Here is a 20,201-nt window from a genome sequence, read left to right on the forward strand (position 1 = left end):
TTTACTTTATTTTATATAAATATTTTTTCCAACTCAATTTAAAATTTAATAAAAAATTATCGTTTCTTCAACTTAGTAGACAGAAAGAGAACTATTTAGAAACAAAATGATAAATATAAATAAGAAGAATAAAATAAAAATTTAAAAAGAATGTGGCTAATAAATTTAAACAAAGACATATTGGAAAAAAATAAATAGTATAAAAAGAAAATAATGAAAAATAAAAAGGATAAAGCTTAACATTGAACAAATGAGACCTTTTCATTTGTTTGGAAATCTGGGCCCAAAACTTCTCAGCCTTTTTAAAGCAAAAAAAAAGGTGAAAAACTAATTATTGCGCACAGTCAGATTCGATCTCGACCCTTTCTGGCGGAAATTAAACCCCTCAACCATTCCGCTATCCTTCTTTTTAGTGTTTAAGGGGTTCATTTTAGTAAATATACCCATAAAACTTGAATTTGACCTTACGTATATAGTGTGATTTTTCGACGAACCCCCTTGGTTACACGTAGCTCCGCCCCCTATATATATATATATATATATATTTCTTTTTTTTATTTTTTATTTTTGGCCATGTAAGATTCAAAAAGGTGTTATTAATCACTTATTTTAAGTCAAAATGATAAAAGTAAGTCATAAATTAGTTTCTGTTTGATCATAAACTTCCAAATATAAATTTAAATATTTGTAGTTGCGATTTTGAAATTTGAAAGTTATGTTAAAATATGCATGTTACTTGATATTTTTAAACAAAAATTGTAAAATGAAAGTCTTTGGCAACATAAATATTTACAAATCAGATTTTCAAAATGTGATCAAATTTAATGTTTAAAAATATATTCAAAAATAAATTCTCAATATATTTATTCCCATAATTTATAATCAAATATTAGAATTCTGAATTTATGACTTACGTCTTAGGTATGTAAACCATAAATTATACACACACTCATAAGTCATAAAAGAGGAAATTATTGTGTCTCCAAGAAAACAGATTTATAGGGCAGTCTCATTTTTCGGCTTGACTAGACTAGAAAACCTTTTTATTCTGCTATGGGCAGGAAGACTCAATTTTTATGCTTTTCAAATATAACTTCTCATTGCTAAGCTTATTTAAAAAAAAAAAAAAAACTAATTTTGAGAAAATTAATATGGTTCACACTAATTAAGATGGTAATTAAGGAATAAAAAAAGAAAAACTAAAGTATGATTGAATTGTGAAATTGTTATTCTTTAAAATAACAAGTACTATGAAAATGCGTTAGAAGAAAAGGAAATGGAATAAGATGTTTCGGTATAATAATATATTCTTTTTTGGGTTATCCAAGAGCTTCAATTCAATAATACAAGTTACGACATATGATTAAAATGAATGATCAATCAAAGTACATGAATCCACATAATTTGATATGATTGTCTTAACGAAACCATTATTAATTGGATGACATTTTTAAAGGTGTACTTAAAAGAAAATGAAAGATCCTAACTTTTATAATATTTAAATGAACTTCCATCTATTGTCCTTTTTCCCAAAAATATCGTTATTATGCCATTATCGGCAGCAAATTAAAGTCAATAATAGATGGGGTTCAAAAACCCAATAATAAATTTAAATACGAACACGTTTGAAAATGACGGTTTCAATATAGAATGACTGAAAAAATAATATCAAAAAGAGAAAATCATATTGTTAACATTTTTTAATCACAGGAGAGGTATATATATGTGTTATAAACTCAAATTTCAGAAGAGATCTCTGAAATTACTTTTATGGTTAAAGAAGGCGAAACATTTTAAAGGAAGTCTCGTATAATGGATTAATTAAGGTTGAATTTAGTTAAGTACTCTGTACTTTCTAGTTACGTTAATTAGTCGAGTAATGAGTACATTCAATACTTACAACTAGTACTACTCTTTTTAGCACAAAAATATTGTATCAAGATATAGATATAATTGTTTGGTTGGATAAATTAAGATAATTGATCGGCTTGTTTGATTAAAATTTCATTATTATCCAATATTGTTAGAGATAATAACCAACTTTTTCATCTATGAAATTAATTAATTGTGTTAGAACGAAAGCTAGTTTTTTGCGAATAAAATTAAGCATGCCCGAAAAGTTGACACACATTATTTGTTAGTCATTAAGCCAATAGATAGTTCTTGACTTGTGCTCTTAAAGTCTTGATTTCCTACGTATTTGACTTGGCAACTGAGAAATAATAAGAATAAAATCAGAAAAACAATGAAAAAAATTAAAAAATAAATTGAAAGTGATGGTAAGCTTGCACGGCAAGTAAAGATATTTAAGCTCTATTTAGTTGTGTAACATAATTTTAAAAAAAGTTTAATTGTTTAATAACCCAGCATCTTCTTATCATTGTAAAGGAAGGGAAGTGAATAAATTTCTCCACCAGTCGGATGCACGTAGTTATTATTTTTTAAATAATTATAAGGACTTATACTAAAATTAACCAATTTCAAATAAGAAAAATTATGCGGTTAAGCAAAATTTTAATTTTAAAAAAAGTTTAATTGTTTAATAACCCAGCATCTTATCATCTTCTCATCATTGTAATGGAAGGGCAGTGAATAAATTTCTCCATTAGTCGGATACACCTAGTTATTATTTTTTAAACAATTATAAGGACATATACTAAAATCAACAAATTTCAAATACGGAAAATTATGTGGTTAATTAAACTTATATTATTTAATTGCTCATCATAGCTATAGTTTGTTATTATTACCATTCGCAATCAACATTATATATTAATTACGTGTGCTGACTTCGAGTTTGTATAATTCGCCATAATTGAATAATTTGCAACTAACAATTCTTCGTTTGATTTGTATTTGTATATGAGGATGATTTCTTTTGGTTTTTCAGTTTTGTCACCATATACATTCAATCTTTTTGCGTAACTTTTTTAAGTTTGTATAAACGTGTAGTTTTCGAATTTTGTATAATTGCTTAAAGTACATATGTTTATGTTTGCATCAATTCGTTATTTCGAGTTTTAACATATTTGTATAATTTTAGAATATTACTCAATTATACAAAACACAAGCGAATTATACAAACATACACACAAATTATACAAATGAGATGCGAATTCTACAAACGAGATGCGAATGATACAAATTATTGCCATCTCTCGCTCGCCTCTCTCCTCCCTCTCCCAATCTCACTTGCCTCTCTCCTCCCTCTCCCAATCTCGCTTGCCATTTTATACAAATATATATGTATAATATACAATTATCTAATCGATATACATATACAATTCACCACTCTCCCACTCTCCGCCCTCTCTCGCTCGCCTCTCTCCTTCCTCTCCCAATCTCGCTCGTCACTCTTCTCTCTCTCTCTCCCAATCGCTCGCCACTCTCCTCCCTCTCCCAATCTCGCTTGTCACTCTTCCCTATAACATATAGAATCGTAATTAACAAACTATAACTATGGAGCGTAATTAAGCTATTTTTGAGTGGGTATATGTGAAAGATCCTCTTTCAAATATTACTCACCTTGTTTCTAAATAAGTGATACTTTTAACTTGAACATTACTAAAAACTACTTATTACTAAAAGATAAAAAAATATTTTACTAACTAACCCATAGTAATTCATAGTTTCTAAATAAGTGATACTTTTAACTTGAACATTACTAAAAACTACTTATTACTAAAAGATAAAAAAATATTTTACTAACTAACCCATAGTAATTCATAGTTGTGACTTTTTGGGGCTGGGGTCACGCGTTTGTCCTAATAATTTGTTACTATCACCTATAACATTTTTTTGTACCAAAAAAGGTGAGACCTACATTCGAATTGTGTCAACTCTTGGATGAGAATGTCAAAGCATCTAGCACATGACATATTTGTTTTAGCATTTTTCATGTACTAAAAATTTTAAATCTTTCTTTCCACTTAGCTTATCTTTTTATTTTTATTTTTTAATTAATTGCTCATGAATTGATGTAAAGCCTTAATAAATTATGTATTTATATGTTTTGGTCGAGAATTATATAGTGATTATAGTACTGATCAATAGAATTAAACTTCATAATTAATGGGATACTCTGTTATATGCATGCGGAAACAACTCTAATATTTGATTTGTACGTAATCTAAACACTAAAGATAGTGTAATACTAGTAATTTGAACATTATATGATCATCTATCGCAGGAAAAATGCAGAAATTTTCGTAAAAAAAAAATGTCGGACAAGGGAAATATTGGTTCGGCATGACATAAATCAACTAATTAATTATATATGTCTATTCGTTAATTAGAGTATTTATTATAATATATATATAAAAAAAGCAAATGGTGACGGTCAGTTAGCCACTAAAAATTAATTGACTCGAAACTATAATATGGACTTGTCTATTTCACATAAATGTTGATGTTAACATGACCTATCTATTGTTCCAAATTGCCTGGTCTGTTGGTCATATATATGTTCAACCATGGCGGCTAAAGCTTTGTTGGACAAATAAACAATGGGGGATACAATAAATGATATTAATGCCTTTTCATAGAGTTATTTTTGTTTTTAAAGACTTATAATTTTTCATGAATTTATTTTGGAGGCCAAAACATGTACTTATTTATTATACTATAGTATTTTGTTAAAACGTGTGAGTTTAAAATAGACATTCATTTGTCTAAACAATACAAATTAGAAATAGAGAAAACTATTGGTATCTCAAAAGAGTGATTATTTGACTTTTCGAATAGGAGATGATGTAACAAGTTTATCTATAATAATGTGTATGAATCAATACATGTCTCTTGTGTAAATTAATTGTCAAAACTAGGCGTAACAAAAGAATACTGTACTAAAAATATAAAATGACAGAGTTACCCTTACAATCACACTTTCTATATGAGACTCTTGATCTTCAAGTCAACTTATAATTATCACTTAACAAATAAACTAATGAAACAATTATGATGTAGTAATACTTATTCCCAAATGCTTTGGAAGATGAAGTCGTTGTTATCTGTGTCAAATTTATCTGTGTCAAATTGATGTTGTAATGGTGATGATAAGCTATTGATTTGGCTTATATTGTCATAATTATTCCCCGTGTAATTAGTAACACTATTAATCACTGGTTGCAGTTGCTGTGTGTCACTTGTATAATTATAATCGTCGAAAGTGAATCCATTATTAAAGTCATCAAGATCAGCCGCTTTATTTTCATCATCTTGGAAGGCTTTTTTCACCAACAAATTAGAAGTATCATCATCCAATAAAACTTTAGAATTCTGGTGGTCATCTTGAAAGCCTCTTTTCACCATTTCCATGCCAAAAATCTATCACCAGATGAAGTCAAAAGGCAAGTTTAGTACTACGCGTGACAAAATATTAGTGTACCTTCTTTTTGGAATATGCATATTTTAGTCCGACACTAATTTTAATCTGAGTCGCGTAAAGTCTATTACAGAAAAAACGCTTCCTTATCAGATTTTTTTTTTTCCAAGACTCAAAACATTGAAGCAAACTGTTTAAAAGGAATAAAAGGGTAAAATAGGAACCTTTTCATTTGGGGAGAGCTGTTGGACAGAAACGAAGTGACCCCCTTGATTGAGTAGTCCAATCAATTCTCCCACCTCAGTATATTTAACTTGTGGATTTTCTCGGGGATACACATATCTTTTCAACTCAAGTTTACTCTTTGCCTGATTAACTGCTTCTTCCAATTTCTTTACGTGCAAACTGCTCCTGTCAAGGATCTTTATACATATATACAAAAATGTTTCAGTAGTTCATAATGAAACAAGACAAAAAAAAAAAAAATGCACTTAGATTGGACAACAGAGATTTTTTTATTTTTCTTTTGTATAACATAACCATCACATTGGCCTTATTAAAAAAACTAAGATACTCTACTAGTGAAGACAAAAATCAAATTAAAACAGCTAGCAAGGAGTTTCAATTCATAACTCTTTAACTAGTAAAAAAGTAGAAACTAGCTATGACGACCTCAAAAAAAAAAAAATTAACCTACCGGCCAGTAGGTAAAATCATGAAATCATATCCGATCCGGTCTGGACTATTTCAGTAGTCTCCTGCTCAGTACAAGCTATAGTTTGAATCGCGTTGCCAGTGACGGAAAGTGAAAGCCTGGGTGGATGGAATTAACTAAAAAGATATATAGACAAGAAATATATAGGTAGCGCAGCTGAGAGAGACATAAGTTGCCTCCTTAGTCCTTACTAACTAAATTTTATTTATTCTGCCACTGTTGGTCCAGATTAGATATGATGGACAGAATCAGCAACACAGTATATACATATCATGAAAAATTTGGATGAGCCTTTCATCCAAATTATCAACTATAGATAGATGTTGTTGAAACGATTTCAATTAAGAGAAATAAATAAATAAATAAAATCTTACGGTGAGTAGCTTTTCACGGTTCAAAAAGTAGTTAGTTAAAAAATCCCGCACAGTTATAATGTTTTCCTTGGTTAAACACTGATGAGAAGGACCGCCTTTGCCAATCGTTGGCAGTTTCCAAACTTGATCATCAAGTTTTAGAGGCTTCTTGCTCTTGGGCACTGCAAAATTCGAACTATAATTTAGAATTAATGGAACAAGTACGTGATTAATTGGAAAGCAAGGTACTTACTGGAACGACGATCCACAACGAAGAATGGTTCAGTAACTGCTTCAATAATTCTAGTTCTAATATCACAATTATCCACAGCTCTTGCACCTAATCTGAACTCACGTTTTCTCATCGATACATTTGTATGTTTGAATGATATATGACTGACAGAAACTCTACCGTCTTTCAACTTGACTTGAGGATCTCCCCGAATCAGTGATTTTCCATCCAGCCAATTTGTAACTGTTCTGAGTTGTTCTTTCTCAAAGACAACTATTTCCACCTTACTTGATGCTTCAGGCCCAAATTTAACAATATTTTCAGTATGGCAATCAACTAAATCTAGATTTAAGGTATTGCCCAGATCTTCACCTATGGGTACCCCAGTATAAACTGGACCTTTTATCATGTTGTTTGAAAATTTTAATTTTAAATGCCGTAATTCACACTGATCACAAGGATTGAAGTTTTCCTCCTCTTCCCTGTGCAATATGTACAAGTTCCACTATCATAAATTTGTGTATCAACACAAATTTGTGTATCAAACACAGGCTGGAACAAGATTAATGAAAATAACGACGATGATAATCAAAATGAAATATATATATATAAAGGACGCTTATCTTGCCTTGGGCCGGTTGAAATCTCATCAGGTTTCGGTTCAACTACTACAACCTGTATAGTTTCACAAAAAAGTTTGATTGAGATTGAAATAAAACACCTAAATGACCAAGGCGTAATGATAAGCATTACCAAAACCCTTTACCCAGAAAAAAAAAAAAAAGAGGAAGATTCATACAATCAAATTACAGATCGAGTTGGGCTATGCATCCATGTCACATAAACTTTCTATAGCCAAGAATTACTGATCAAATCTAGGCAGATCTACTATATTGACAAATGAAAAATCTATATTGTTTTAGTACTCCCAGAAAAGAGAAAAAAAAAACTAGAAAAGAAGAAAAGTCACTAAGACAAGGGCTATGGGTAAGTAAGAGAAAGGACTCTCCATCTCTAGAATTAAAGATGTCAAAACTATTTTGGCTCGTACACAACAAATTGACTTCCTGTGGTATTTGCTTCAGATTATGTTCTACATCCTCCGTTCCATTTCAAGTTAATCATCTCCTCCGTTTCAGTGAAAGTAATAGTACTCATATGTTAACACATTTGATTAACACGGTACTAATATTTGCTAAGTCATTTTAGCTTTTTCTGCATTACAAATAAATTAAACAATATGTGAAAGCAATCACAAGCGATTAAATATAGATTTGATGGTGATGCTACTCACAGCTGGATGAATGCTTAGCCGCCTCATTGACTTGAGTAAACGCAAGCCTTGGAGCACAACCATAACGGACCTGATCATCAACAACCCCAAAATAAAGTAAAATTAATCAAATTGGTTGAATTCAAGTAAATACGCAGTTATAAATCTTCAGGAATATTAAACGCTATTCAGAAATCTGAAAAATTAACCTATGAAATGAGGCCCCTTGAGGTGCTGAATGACTAGGAGAATTTTTTTTTAGATCCATGAGAAAGTGTTGTTTGTTAACTACAATCTAGCGTGTATACTGTATTTATAGTTATACATTATAATTTGGGAAGGATCCACGAAACGCGTAAAACATTTTCTGTACACGGAGAAACATCAGTGAAACCCAAATGTAATTTACTTCTCACTCTATCTTAAAAATGAATGGTCTTTTTTTTTTCTTTTTTTAGACATTTTAATTTCAACTTTCCATATAAAATGTTTATTAACACCACAAGATTAAAAAACATTTTGATATATTTAACATAACTTAATTTAGAATCACAATATTAAAAAGTTTTCCTTATTTTCTTAATCTTCATGTCAAGTCAAACTAGTTATTGCTAAATAGGTATGAATAATTAAAAGACAACACAAAGTACATGTATATAAAAAATCATTTTGGCCAGAATGATATTTTATCTATGTTATTTTTCAATTTTTTTTAACATTTTTACCTTTTTAGCTTTAATATCTTTTAATTAAAAAATGAAAAAAAAGATCAGTATATTTTAAAATAAAAAAATATTAGTATAGATTTTTTAAATTTCTTATCAAATTATCTGGCAATATTATTACCCGTATATACTATAAAGTGACAAGGCATAACACTTATGTGTGCGCAGCTTAGATGGATAAGTGAGGTATTCCCACGTGTGAGCGACGTGAGCTCGAATCCATTTAGCCTCACTTCTTTTGGTGCTTAATTATTTTTAATGAGACTATTTTCAATATATTTTCAAAATGAAAACTTATCTAGAAAAATCATTATATTTATATTATTATTCCTGCTCAGTTTTTTTACTTGTTCATTATTTTAAAAATAATCATTTATTTTTACTTGTTAATTTTAACATATTAAGAAAAAATAATTGTTTTTTCCTCTAAAGAGATGTGTTATAACTTATAAGCCTAAACTTTAGTAGAACCGTAAAAGTCTCTAAAATTATCTTTATTTATAGATACAGATGGTGAACCATTTAAGGGAAGTCTCTTACAAGGGATTAATTAAGGTTGAATTTCGTTTAGTACTCTGTACTTGTCCTTTCTAGTTACGTTAATTAGTCAAGTAATGAGTACATTCAGTACCTAGTACAATTACTACTATTTTCAATCACAAAAATGTTGTATCAAGAAATTAAATAGCGAATAATAAGTTGCATATAAGGTGTGTTTGGTACGAAAGGAAAACATTTTCCGTTAATTTTCACATATTAAGTTGGTAAAACTTTAAAAAACAATTTATAAAAAAAAAAAATTAAAAAAAAATGATAAGTAAGGACTAAAGTAACGTTCAGGATTTTATGATATGATAATAGTCGGAGAGTCAGGAATATAATGTGTAAAAAGAAAAAAAAACCTTTTTTATTACCAGCAGCAAGACTAAAGAAGAGTTTTCATAAATAATAACACCCAAAACAAACAATAGTTTTTTAAAATTAATAAAAAATAATTAATTGTTTGAAAGTGATGGTAAGCTTGCGCAGTTGCGCTGCAAGTAATTAAAGATATTAGACTCTATTTAGTTGTGTAACATAATTTATTTATTTTTTAAAAAAAAGTTAAATTGTGTAACAACCCAGCATCTTCTTCTCATTGTAATGGAAAGGGCAGTGAACAAATTCTACATCAATTGGATATGCTAATATCATTAGAAGAGTCAATTTATCACTAAACCAAGTCGGGCTGATTCACAAAAACAATGTAGAATTTATACAATCAACTTTTAACAAGTTAATTAAACTAGTTATTTCTAAGGACTAATACTAGAACTCAAATTTTCCACGTACTCCCTTCGTTTCTCAATAAGTGATGTTTTTAGCTTGAGCACGTTAAGAAAAACTAGGTATTTCTAAAAGACAAGAGATTATTTTTACTAACTTACAACATATTAATTCATAGTTTTGACTTTTGACGCTGGGGTCACGCGCTTGTTGTCCTAATATCTTACCACCTTCAACATCTAGATGTAAAGCCTTTAATACATTGTGAATTTATATGTTTTGGTGGAGAATTATAGTTATAGTACTGATAAATAGAACTAAAGTTCATTATTAATGGCTTGTATACAGACAATAATTTGTTTATGAGAATGCTGAAACAGCTCTAATATGTGACTTATACATGGTCTAAATTTTAAAGATAGTATAATATTACTATTTCTTTTGTCTCAATTTACATGACTCTCTTTCTTGTTTAGTTTTTTTTTTTTAAAATATAGAAGGGGGCTTTGCCTGACCTCGGAATCCTGTTTAGTTAATGTCTGAAAAAATAACATACTTCTATTTTAGACCATAAATTTCAAAAGTCTTTTTTTTCTTTAACTCCTTATTAAATCAAACAACATCACATAAATCACACATTATATTGTCATCTTTTGCTGAAAAAGAACGTAATTTTCGTAAAAGTTAACATGCTGGAAAATGTTAATATTGGATTTTACATGGGTCATGTCATATATCTATTTTTTTTTTAATTAGAGGGACAAATAAGAAAGAGTAAATGGTGACAGTCAGTTAGTCACTAGAGTTTAGAAATAGACTCGCTGATACTAGAGCCATATCTACTTCACATCGATGTTGATGTGTTAACATGACTTATCTATTGTTCCAATTTCCAAATTGCTTGATCTGTTGGTCATATTCATATTATCACACACACACACACACACATATATATATATATATATATTCAACCCTGGCGGCTAACGTTTTATTGGACAAATAAACAATGGGTGAGATGGTAAATTAAATCGATGCCTTTTCATAGAGTAATATTTATTTTTAAGGACTCTTATAATTTTTCATGAATTTATTTGGAGGCCAATACATGTATTATTATACCATAGTATTTTGGTAAAACGTGCTAGTTTAAAAATAGGAGCTAACACACATTTGTCTAGACAATGCAAAGAATTGAGAAAGATGTTTGGGGCGTTATGCTATTATTGTCTCAAAAGAGTGATTATCTAATTTTTTGAATATAGGAAATGATATAAAAAAATTTGTATCAGTTTGTCTGAAATGTATATGATTCATGTTTAAAATATATTTGAAATTGTTAAATTATCGTAAATAATTTGGCCTTTGAGAATATACATATATATGTCCCTTCTGGAAATTAATTGCCACAACTAGGCGTAACAAAAGTAATTAAAATTAAAATGACAGAGTTACCCTTACAACCACACTTTCCATATGAGACTTTTGATCTTCAAGTTTACTTATAATTATCATTCAATACAATCTATCACCAGGGGCAGAGCTAGCTAGTAAGGTTTCGAGTTTCATCTGAACTTCTTTTGATGGAAAATACTGTGATTAAATTATTATTATTATATATATATATAGTTGATGTTGATCCGTCTTTGATTTCTTCGTATGCATACTTATTTTGAAACCCTTCGGTCTGACTCGACCACACCACCGACTATAACAGATTAATTAACCAATGAAACAATCCTGATGTAATAATTAGTTTCAGATGATTGGGGAAAGATCTTGAAAGATGCTGAAGTCGTTGTCATCTGGATAAAATTGATGTGGTAATTCACCAGTAGAAGTTGCTGATAAGCTATTGATTTGGCTTATAATGTCGTAATTATTCACTATCAAACTTGTGCTTGGCATGCAATTAGCAACATAATTAGGCACTGGTTGCAGCCACTGTGTGTCAGTTACAGAATTACAAGCCTCAGAAGTGAATCCATTATTCTTAAAACTATCATCATCCAATAAAACCTTGATATTTTGGTGGCCATCTTGAAAGGCTGTTTTTACCATTTCCATTGCCTGATTTTCGTGGGGATACACATATCTTTTCAAGTCAAGTTTATTCTTTGCCTGATTTACTGCTGCATCCAATTTCTTCACGTTCATATGCCTGCCAAGGTTCTTTATACACACAAACAATATTTCAGATACAAAGAAAAATTAATTCAGTGTTGCGAGAGTGATAATGCCATTAATTAATTGCCTTACTTTGAGTAGGTTTTCACGGTTCAAAAAGTAGTGAGTTAAGAAGTCGTTGACTGTTTTAATGTTTTCCTTCATCAAACGTTTATGGAAAGGTCCGTCTTTGCCAATTGTTTCCAGTTTCCAAACTTCATCATGAAGAAATAGGGGCTTCAATCTCTTGCTTACTGTAAATTAATTAAATTAGTGAAATCAATCACAAATGAAATACATAATAATTTAAATGAATTAAGTACGTACTGTTACGACGATCCTTGACAAAGAATGGTTCAGTGACTGCTTCCACGATTCTGGTCCCAACTCTTAATGCACCTAGTCTCAATTCACGGTTTCTCATTGCATTTCTAGTATGTTTGAATGAAATATGACTTACAGAAACACTCCTATTTTTCAAGCTGACTTGAGGATTTCCACGAATCAGCGATTTTTCACCACCATACCTTGTAAAATCTTTCTCAAGGACAACTATTTCCACTTCTGTTGATGCTTCTGGCCCAGGATTCACAATATTTTTAGTACTGCAGTCAATTAAATGTAGATCTAAGGGGGAGCCCTCTTGATCTCCTATGGGGATCCCAGTATATATTGGACCATGTACGTTGTTCGAAAACTGTAATTTTAAATTCAATTTTCCTTCACTTCTCTGAATAAGATATACAGGTCTCACTATCATACGGAAAAACAATAATAACTATGAATGAAATTAAAAATAAATAGAGAAACTTATAGTTGCCTTGGGATGGTTGAAATCTCTACATCCTGTATTTGAACAAGCAACTTAATTAGATGAACATCGTACAAGTCGTTTTATACTTTTATACAATAAATTAAAATGCAGTACTAGTGTAAATTAATTAAATCCTTAAATATATCAAATTTAAAAAGAGATAGTGTCAAATAATATTCTAGGGCACAAATTAAGTCAAATTAGGAGCACTAATTAAAGAAGTCAAATATTCATACATAAAAGTAGTCATTACTCCACTATATTGACAGAAAGAAATTAAAGAAGCAAAGAATGATTGTTGTGGTCAATGAATTTCCGGCATAACAAACAACTAACAAGTTGCAATAAAGGGGACACATAAATGGTACGCCAACATCTTTACATTGACTTAGTCATTATTTATTGGTAGGTAGATTAATATTATCACTAAAAATCATATCTAAAGATCTAGAAACTAAACTAGCCATTAACATAAAAAAAAAAAAAATCTCAACACATATCTACACTAAATTCTTTAAGACAAAATCTGGATATAATTTGTTCATAAACCGAGTAGAACAAAACCAATCAATCCATTATGACAGAATCACGTGTTGTGAAGACTTTTGCTCAACACCAAAATAAATGTTACGATTTTGGAAATAAATAAATTTTGAACTTAACTTACGTCTCAAATACCAGGTCATAATGAGGATCGCCTAAACCGACCTTGTTCTACTTATGTGGACTCCATCAGAAAACTCAATCAATAATAACCATCCAAACCCTAACTAAACAAATAGTACTCCCTCCGTTTCACAATGATCTAGTTTGATTTGGCACGAAGTTTAAGAAAATAAAGAAGACTTTTGAATATGTGGTCATAAATTAAAGTTATGTCAAATGTACAAAATTGCCCTTTAATCTTGTGGTCTTAAGCATGTCACGTGGAAAACTAAAATTAAAATGTTACCAAAAAAAGAAAGAGATCATTCTTTTTTAAACTGACTAAAAATGAAAAAAGGTCATTCTTTGTGAAACGGAGGGAGTACCTCTTTTATCACATGTTGTTTCTTTATATTAAAAAAAAAAAAAGCATTTAAATTAATGAGTTTGGTGCTCACAGCTGGATCGACGCAAAGCCGCTTCATTAACTTCCTCAAACGCACGATCGGGATCACAGCATTAAACAACCTGATCAAAGCCCAAGATAAAATGCTAAAAAGGCATTTGACCTTCATATAAATTTCAAATATTTTTCACTTAGTTGAAATTTATCAAGTAAAAATTGTGTTTGATTATATCTTTTACAAAGAAGAGAAAATAACATTTTTACGTGAAATTTACAAAGTGGGTTGAAAAACTTTCTCAAATTTTGGAATTCAATAGTTTCACTAATTTTTCTTTAAAGGAAAAATCATTTCGAAAGAAATGAATAATTCTCGTGATCGTTCTTGCATTTCGAAAGTTTAGATTTGCGAAATTTAGAGTAGTATAAAACCAAGTAAAAGAGAGAAGCAACAGACTTCCTTAGTTTGCGAAATGAAGATGAGACAGGAACTGAATTATTAGCAGAATATTCTCCCAGATCCATATAGGGCTTTTTAATTTGCTCTAGGAAAAAATTTAAAATACACTATTTTTGGTACTGTGATTTTTTTTTCACTAATTAAACTGAGTTTATCGTTCTATTTATAGGAAAAAAAAATTGTTTACTTTAAGTGAATTTCAACTACTCATACTTAGCAGTAGCTGCTAGGAATTTTCCTCTGAATCTTCCTCTCTAATTTCGTTTTAGAAGGCATTACAAATTGATGTTTTGCTTTGAGAAATTAATTAAAAGAATTTTGTAAACCGTTCAATCTTTTTTTTGTTACCCATTTTTTGTTATTATTGGGCAACATCCATTTTTATTTATTTTTTTAGGCTATCCCTCTTCGGTTTTCCTGTGAAAAACGAAAATCCATGAAACTGGCTGATAGATTCGTAAGTAGTGACAGAGTTAGAAATTTTACTAAGAAATATCAAAATATCAAAAAGAAATACATGTAAGAGAAAATTAGAGAAGTCAAAGTATATAATATATACAAGTAAAACTAAAATTTTAATTGAACTGAAAAATATATAATTTTCCGACGAATGAGTGTCAAACTCGTACCCAGGGAGCTTCATCAGGAAACTCCCAAGCTTGCCGAGGAAGCACCACCACTTTTCATAAGTATGTTTCCCCAAACTCGCGAAGAAACGTCTGTGAAGCCCCGATGCAATTTACATGGGGACATTTACATATCTCCCCCTCTCCGTGTCATTTGAGAAAAATACTCTCTTACTGTAGCATAAATATAGATATGTAAGAAAAAACAGAAAAATGTGCATTATATTATAGTTTGGAGGAAAAATTATAGAGATAAATTAAAAGTTACTTTCTCCATTCTTATTTATATGTCATCATTTTAGATTTCATGTTTCTTAAGAAATTAAGTTTACTATTCTACCCTTATTTAGTGTTTTCTTAAAGTCAAGATTTCAATAAATGAATATATATTAATTTATTTTGATTAATAAATTGACCAATGAACATGTATTAATTATTTAATTTTACTATATTGGTCAAATTAATACTTTCAAGATTAATAACTTTCAAGAGCAAAAAATAGAAAGAATAATGTTATTTATGTATTGATTTTGTGAAATGACAAATATTAAGGAACATCTATTTTTCATAAGGACGACAAATAAATAAGAATAGATGGAGTATTTTATTTTAAGCTCGTAGTGATTTTTGGAGTAAACTTTACTAGGGCCCATAAAGTGTGACTCTCTTTGTCTCAATTTATGTGTGATGTTGTTTCACTTGACATAAAATAATCAATTTTTTAAAATTTATAGTCTAAAATAAGTCATAAATATTTATATGACTATAAATCATATCATTAATAGTAGAATAGACATTTTAAAGTTGAATTGTTACTACATATAAAAATATGTTATTCTTTGCAAAATAGTTTTAAAAAAAATATATCGTATAGATTAGAATAGATAGTATAGCGATATTAATTGTTCCTCTTCGGATTATGATTTTTCCCTCCTTATTTAGAAAGTTGTTCTGCAGTAAAATCCTTTAGTACATGTCCTTACTACTCTTTTTGTTCTAGCTGATTATTGTGTGGTGGGCCGTTATTATTGTTATTTCATACCGTGAATATTACGTTATACGCGTTCTATATTTTATATTTGGAGAGGACATAGTACTTAGTAGGAAAATCATCAAATGGTGGAACCAACCTTAGGAAAATTTTAAGGAAAAGGTACCTAATAAGACATATTTTACTACCGTATATACTTACTTTATCTCTAATTTAAAAAAATTATACATAATATCACTTTTATTATTTATACCATATATTTTCAAAGATTTTATTAGATACACAAATCCCTTAAAATATGATATTCAATAATTATCTTAAAATCTAAACTACTTAATTAATGGTACATTCGAAATTCAAATTATTTTTTCATTAAAATTTAAACTCCTTATTTTCTCATTAAAATTTAACTTCGAATTAGACAGAGGCATAACGCTTCGGATGGTGAAATCAGATTGTTTTGTGAGCTTCTTGTGCCATAAAAAAAGGTGTGCCGCATTGCATATATTCTCTTCATTGAATATCACAATACAGAGGTAAGCTCTAATCTACTGACCTCTCAATGCAATAAAGTGGACCTCATGAACACCACCATCTATAACATACCTCAACTTCAACAAATTATCTACCTTTTTGTCATTATTCTCATGTATCTTAATTTAGATCATGTTCATGTATTTGAAATATAATTTATATTGCTATAAAGTTTGATTTTATAAACTTTTATAAATTAAGTTTGTTTTCATTGCAGGGTCTTTATCTGTCAATATTCAAGCCAAAATGTTAAGATACAAATGAAGGAATTGATGAAGAAGTTGAAGTTTACAATTATAGAATTAATATGGTTTATGATTTTGTTATTTTAGGAAAACTTGTTAGAGTTGATTCGCTAGGATTTTGTGAACCCATTTGAGTTGTTAATTATTCATCAATTTATAATCCTTTAATTAAGCAAATAAGTTACATCCCTTTAATTCAAAGCAATAAATGGTGTATCTTGACTTTTAAAATCGATAGATATATGTATCTCGCGAGTAAAGATACATGTATCTCAATTACTCCTCTAATTAAGGAAATTAGTTGCAACTAATTAATTTAAACAAATAAAATATATATCTCAATTTTAAAATTCGGCAGATACTTGTATCTCACGGATTCAGACTCATGTATCCTAAGCACGAAATATGGTAGATACTTGTATCTCAATTACTCCTCTAATTAAGGAAATAAGTTACAACTAATTAATTTAAACAAATAAAATATGTATTTCGATTTTAAAATTTGACAGATACATGTATTTCGTGAATTCAAACTCATGTATCCTAAGCACAAAATATGATAGATGAAGTAATAATTAAAACTATCGAGAATCTTAATAATTAGGACCTAAACTAATGAGATTTATTTTTTTTGCCCACAACACATTGAGCTGCTGGAGTATCTTATAAGAAATCAAGGTTTTGATCTCTTTAACATGAGAAAATTGATCAAACACAACCTTAACAGAAAATTGGAGACAAATAACGAAACATATTAAAAGAAAGAGGTAAGGTAAATATTTGTAATTAAACAAATAAACTACTTTATTAGATATACATAACTACCATATATATTGACTTTATTTACCTTTACTTTTAACAATTACATTTATTACTATTTTTTATATTGTATATCATATATTATTAAAGATACCATATCAGATAGTCATATTCCTTAAAATTAATTGTATGCACAATCAAATCATTCCCAATTTAAGCTTTCATGTTAATCAATTCTCACTCTCTCTCATCAACCTCCATCTCCATCATCATTTTCTCTCTTTCTTTCTTCGTTCCACCACGAATTCCACCATTAAACTTTTAAAATTGAAATCTGAAACAACATAACATTTTGAGATTTGTGTTTATTTAATCTTTTCAAAGTCATGTATCCAGGATAGATTTCAATTTGTTTTGTCTTCTAGATTTTAAATGTTAAAATAAAACTTCATTGATTTAAAAAATAAATAGTTTTCTTTCATGCTAGTGATTCTCCAAATGAGAAGAATATTTATTTATTGTTGCTCAACGAAACGACATGAAAATTACCACTGTAATTCTTGATATTTTCATCCGCTTAAATTTGGAAATTAGAAAATGCAACAACTTTTACGAACAAAATAGAAAGATAGTATGCACTCTGTTGCAAATTGAAAGACTAGGGATTATGCAGTAATTGTAATAAACTTTAACGAGGAAGAAGATAAGTATTTACATCCCTACTCTATTTAAATAGGGCGAAATATCGCGGTGACTCAAAAAACAATCAATTTTTAAAAAAAATTAAAGAATAAATGAATTTTAAAAGAGTCGCCACCTAATTTTAGGAAAAACTAGGAAACCAATTAAAAAATCTACGAAACTATTAGATTCTAGGTAAGGGGTTCAAGTTATTCCGAAGGAAACGTATTAGGCATCCGTCGAAATCCACAAATGTGGGTCCTGACTAAATTCATTTTTTTCAAATTTAGGAGGAAAATAAAACAAATATACAAGTATAATAAACACCCAAAATACACAAGTAATAAAATTGAACAATGATATAAGACAGCCTAAAATTTGCCTAATATCGATATATACCCAACAATGAATAAAAATATTGTTGGATTGTTCGAATAGCTTCAATGGGAAGCAACTCCGGGTACCTGTGAAGACACTTAGCAAAAGTGTTAGTACTAAATAAATATGAATAAAAATAAATGAATTAAATAATAACTTCAAAATAAAAATCCGTCTTATTAACATGAAATGCCTTGAAAATCGACGATAATTTCTTCATCGGCCAATTTCAACAAATAATGAATATAAACTAAAACTAAAATTTCTGTCTTTTAAAATGGGGAGACCTCCAAAATCGATGGAGAGATTTTTTCATGGGCCAATTTCAACAAATAATGGATATAAACTTAAACTAAAGTTTCCGTCTTTTAAAATGAGGAGGCCTCAAAAACCGACGAAAAGATTTTTTCATTGGCCAATTTTAAAATACAATTAACGACCCAAGAGCTTGCTTCTACCAAAATTTCATTTCATACAAAAATCAACAACCAATAAAGTATTAACAGAATCACATGTAACTTCATCAATTGGCTAACTTAGAATCTAGAAACCTTAGCAAAAGACAACCAATAATATGCAACACTAACACATTAATTAATAAAATAATATAAACACTATGGATATATCACTTCATATCATAATAAATAAATAAATAAAATTATAAGCTAATAATTAGGGAAAATACATAAAAAAAAAATCCGAACTTGGCACGAAAACTTACTTTTATTTAGCCCCCTTAACATATTTGAAGTGAATTAATACCACTTTAAAAATATAATACCAGTCTCAAGTTGGCAAGTGTATTACACACACGCCATGTCATTGACACATTAGCACCACATAAGCGCCACATCATAGCCACATTGGAAATTCTTTAAAATTTGATTTTTTAAATTCATTTCTTTCTTTCCTTTTCACAATATTTAAATACTAGTTAATCTTTAGTTCTTAATTAGTTTAAGAAATATTGAAATCATTAGCAGTGATTTTTTTTCAATACTCAACGTCATTTAATGCCATGTCGATTGTTGGTGTTCTTTATTTTTTTTATTTTTATATACTAATCAAGGTCTAATTCTTAACTAATTCAAGAAAAAACACATTTATTTGTAGTGATTTTATTTTTTTTTAAAAAAACTTTCTCCACCCATTTCTTCAATCGCCATTGCCAACCATTAACATTATAGATCGGTTGACAAAACCTCATCTTCTTTTATGCCCAAGTCTTTATTTTTCAAAAAATTTCATTACTTTTTAAGAAAAATCAAATCTCCAAAGTAAAGAGTAAAAAAAATTATGTGGGTCTTGAATGTGATTCTTTTTGTTTATGTGTTTAACGAAAAAATGTACTTTCAAAGTAGAATTTGAAGAAGGAGAAAAAGGATGGGGTGGGGATAGGGTGGTGGGGAGTTTGAGAAAGAAAAGACAAGCAGGTAGAGAGGGTAGGTGGGGTTTTGAGAAAGCGGGGTGGGGGGTTTGAAGAAGAAGAAGAATGGGGTGGGTGGGCTTCGTTTTTTTTTTTCATTATATATATAAAGTGGGACCATTACTTTTTTTAAAAAAATAACTTAACGCGCTTTCAAAAAAAATACTTTTCTTTTTTTTTTTGCCACGT

The 20,201-nt window shown here is 29.3% G+C and overlaps 2 protein-coding genes and 1 pseudogene across 5 annotated transcripts in view; all 3 read right to left on the reverse strand.

Moving 5' to 3' along the window:
• LOC125860890 (calmodulin-binding protein 60 B-like) overlaps window positions 1-20,201 on the reverse strand; it is a 102,595-nt gene that overhangs the window by 41,360 nt on the left and 41,034 nt on the right. The gene's annotated exons all lie outside the window — the stretch shown is intronic.
• LOC125860904 (calmodulin-binding protein 60 A-like) overlaps window positions 5,606-20,201 on the reverse strand; it is a 28,902-nt gene continuing 14,306 nt past the window's right edge. Inside the window, exons 5-8 of the mRNA XM_049540950.1 lie at window positions 6,645-6,689; window positions 6,413-6,573; window positions 6,021-6,081; window positions 5,606-5,745 (exon numbers count right to left, since the gene is read on the reverse strand). Of these exons, the coding sequence (XP_049396907.1) occupies window positions 6,037-6,081; window positions 6,413-6,573; window positions 6,645-6,689 (251 nt within the window). The 3' untranslated portion in view covers window positions 5,606-5,745; window positions 6,021-6,036. The remainder of the gene's footprint in view (window positions 5,746-6,020; window positions 6,082-6,412; window positions 6,574-6,644; window positions 6,690-20,201) is intronic.
• LOC125860900 (calmodulin-binding protein 60 A-like) lies at window positions 11,524-14,437 on the reverse strand (annotated as a pseudogene).

This window comes from Solanum stenotomum, chromosome 3, assembly GCF_019186545.1.
Source record: "Solanum stenotomum isolate F172 chromosome 3, ASM1918654v1, whole genome shotgun sequence".
In the NCBI taxonomy this organism is placed as follows: Eukaryota; Viridiplantae; Streptophyta; class Magnoliopsida; order Solanales; family Solanaceae; genus Solanum; species Solanum stenotomum.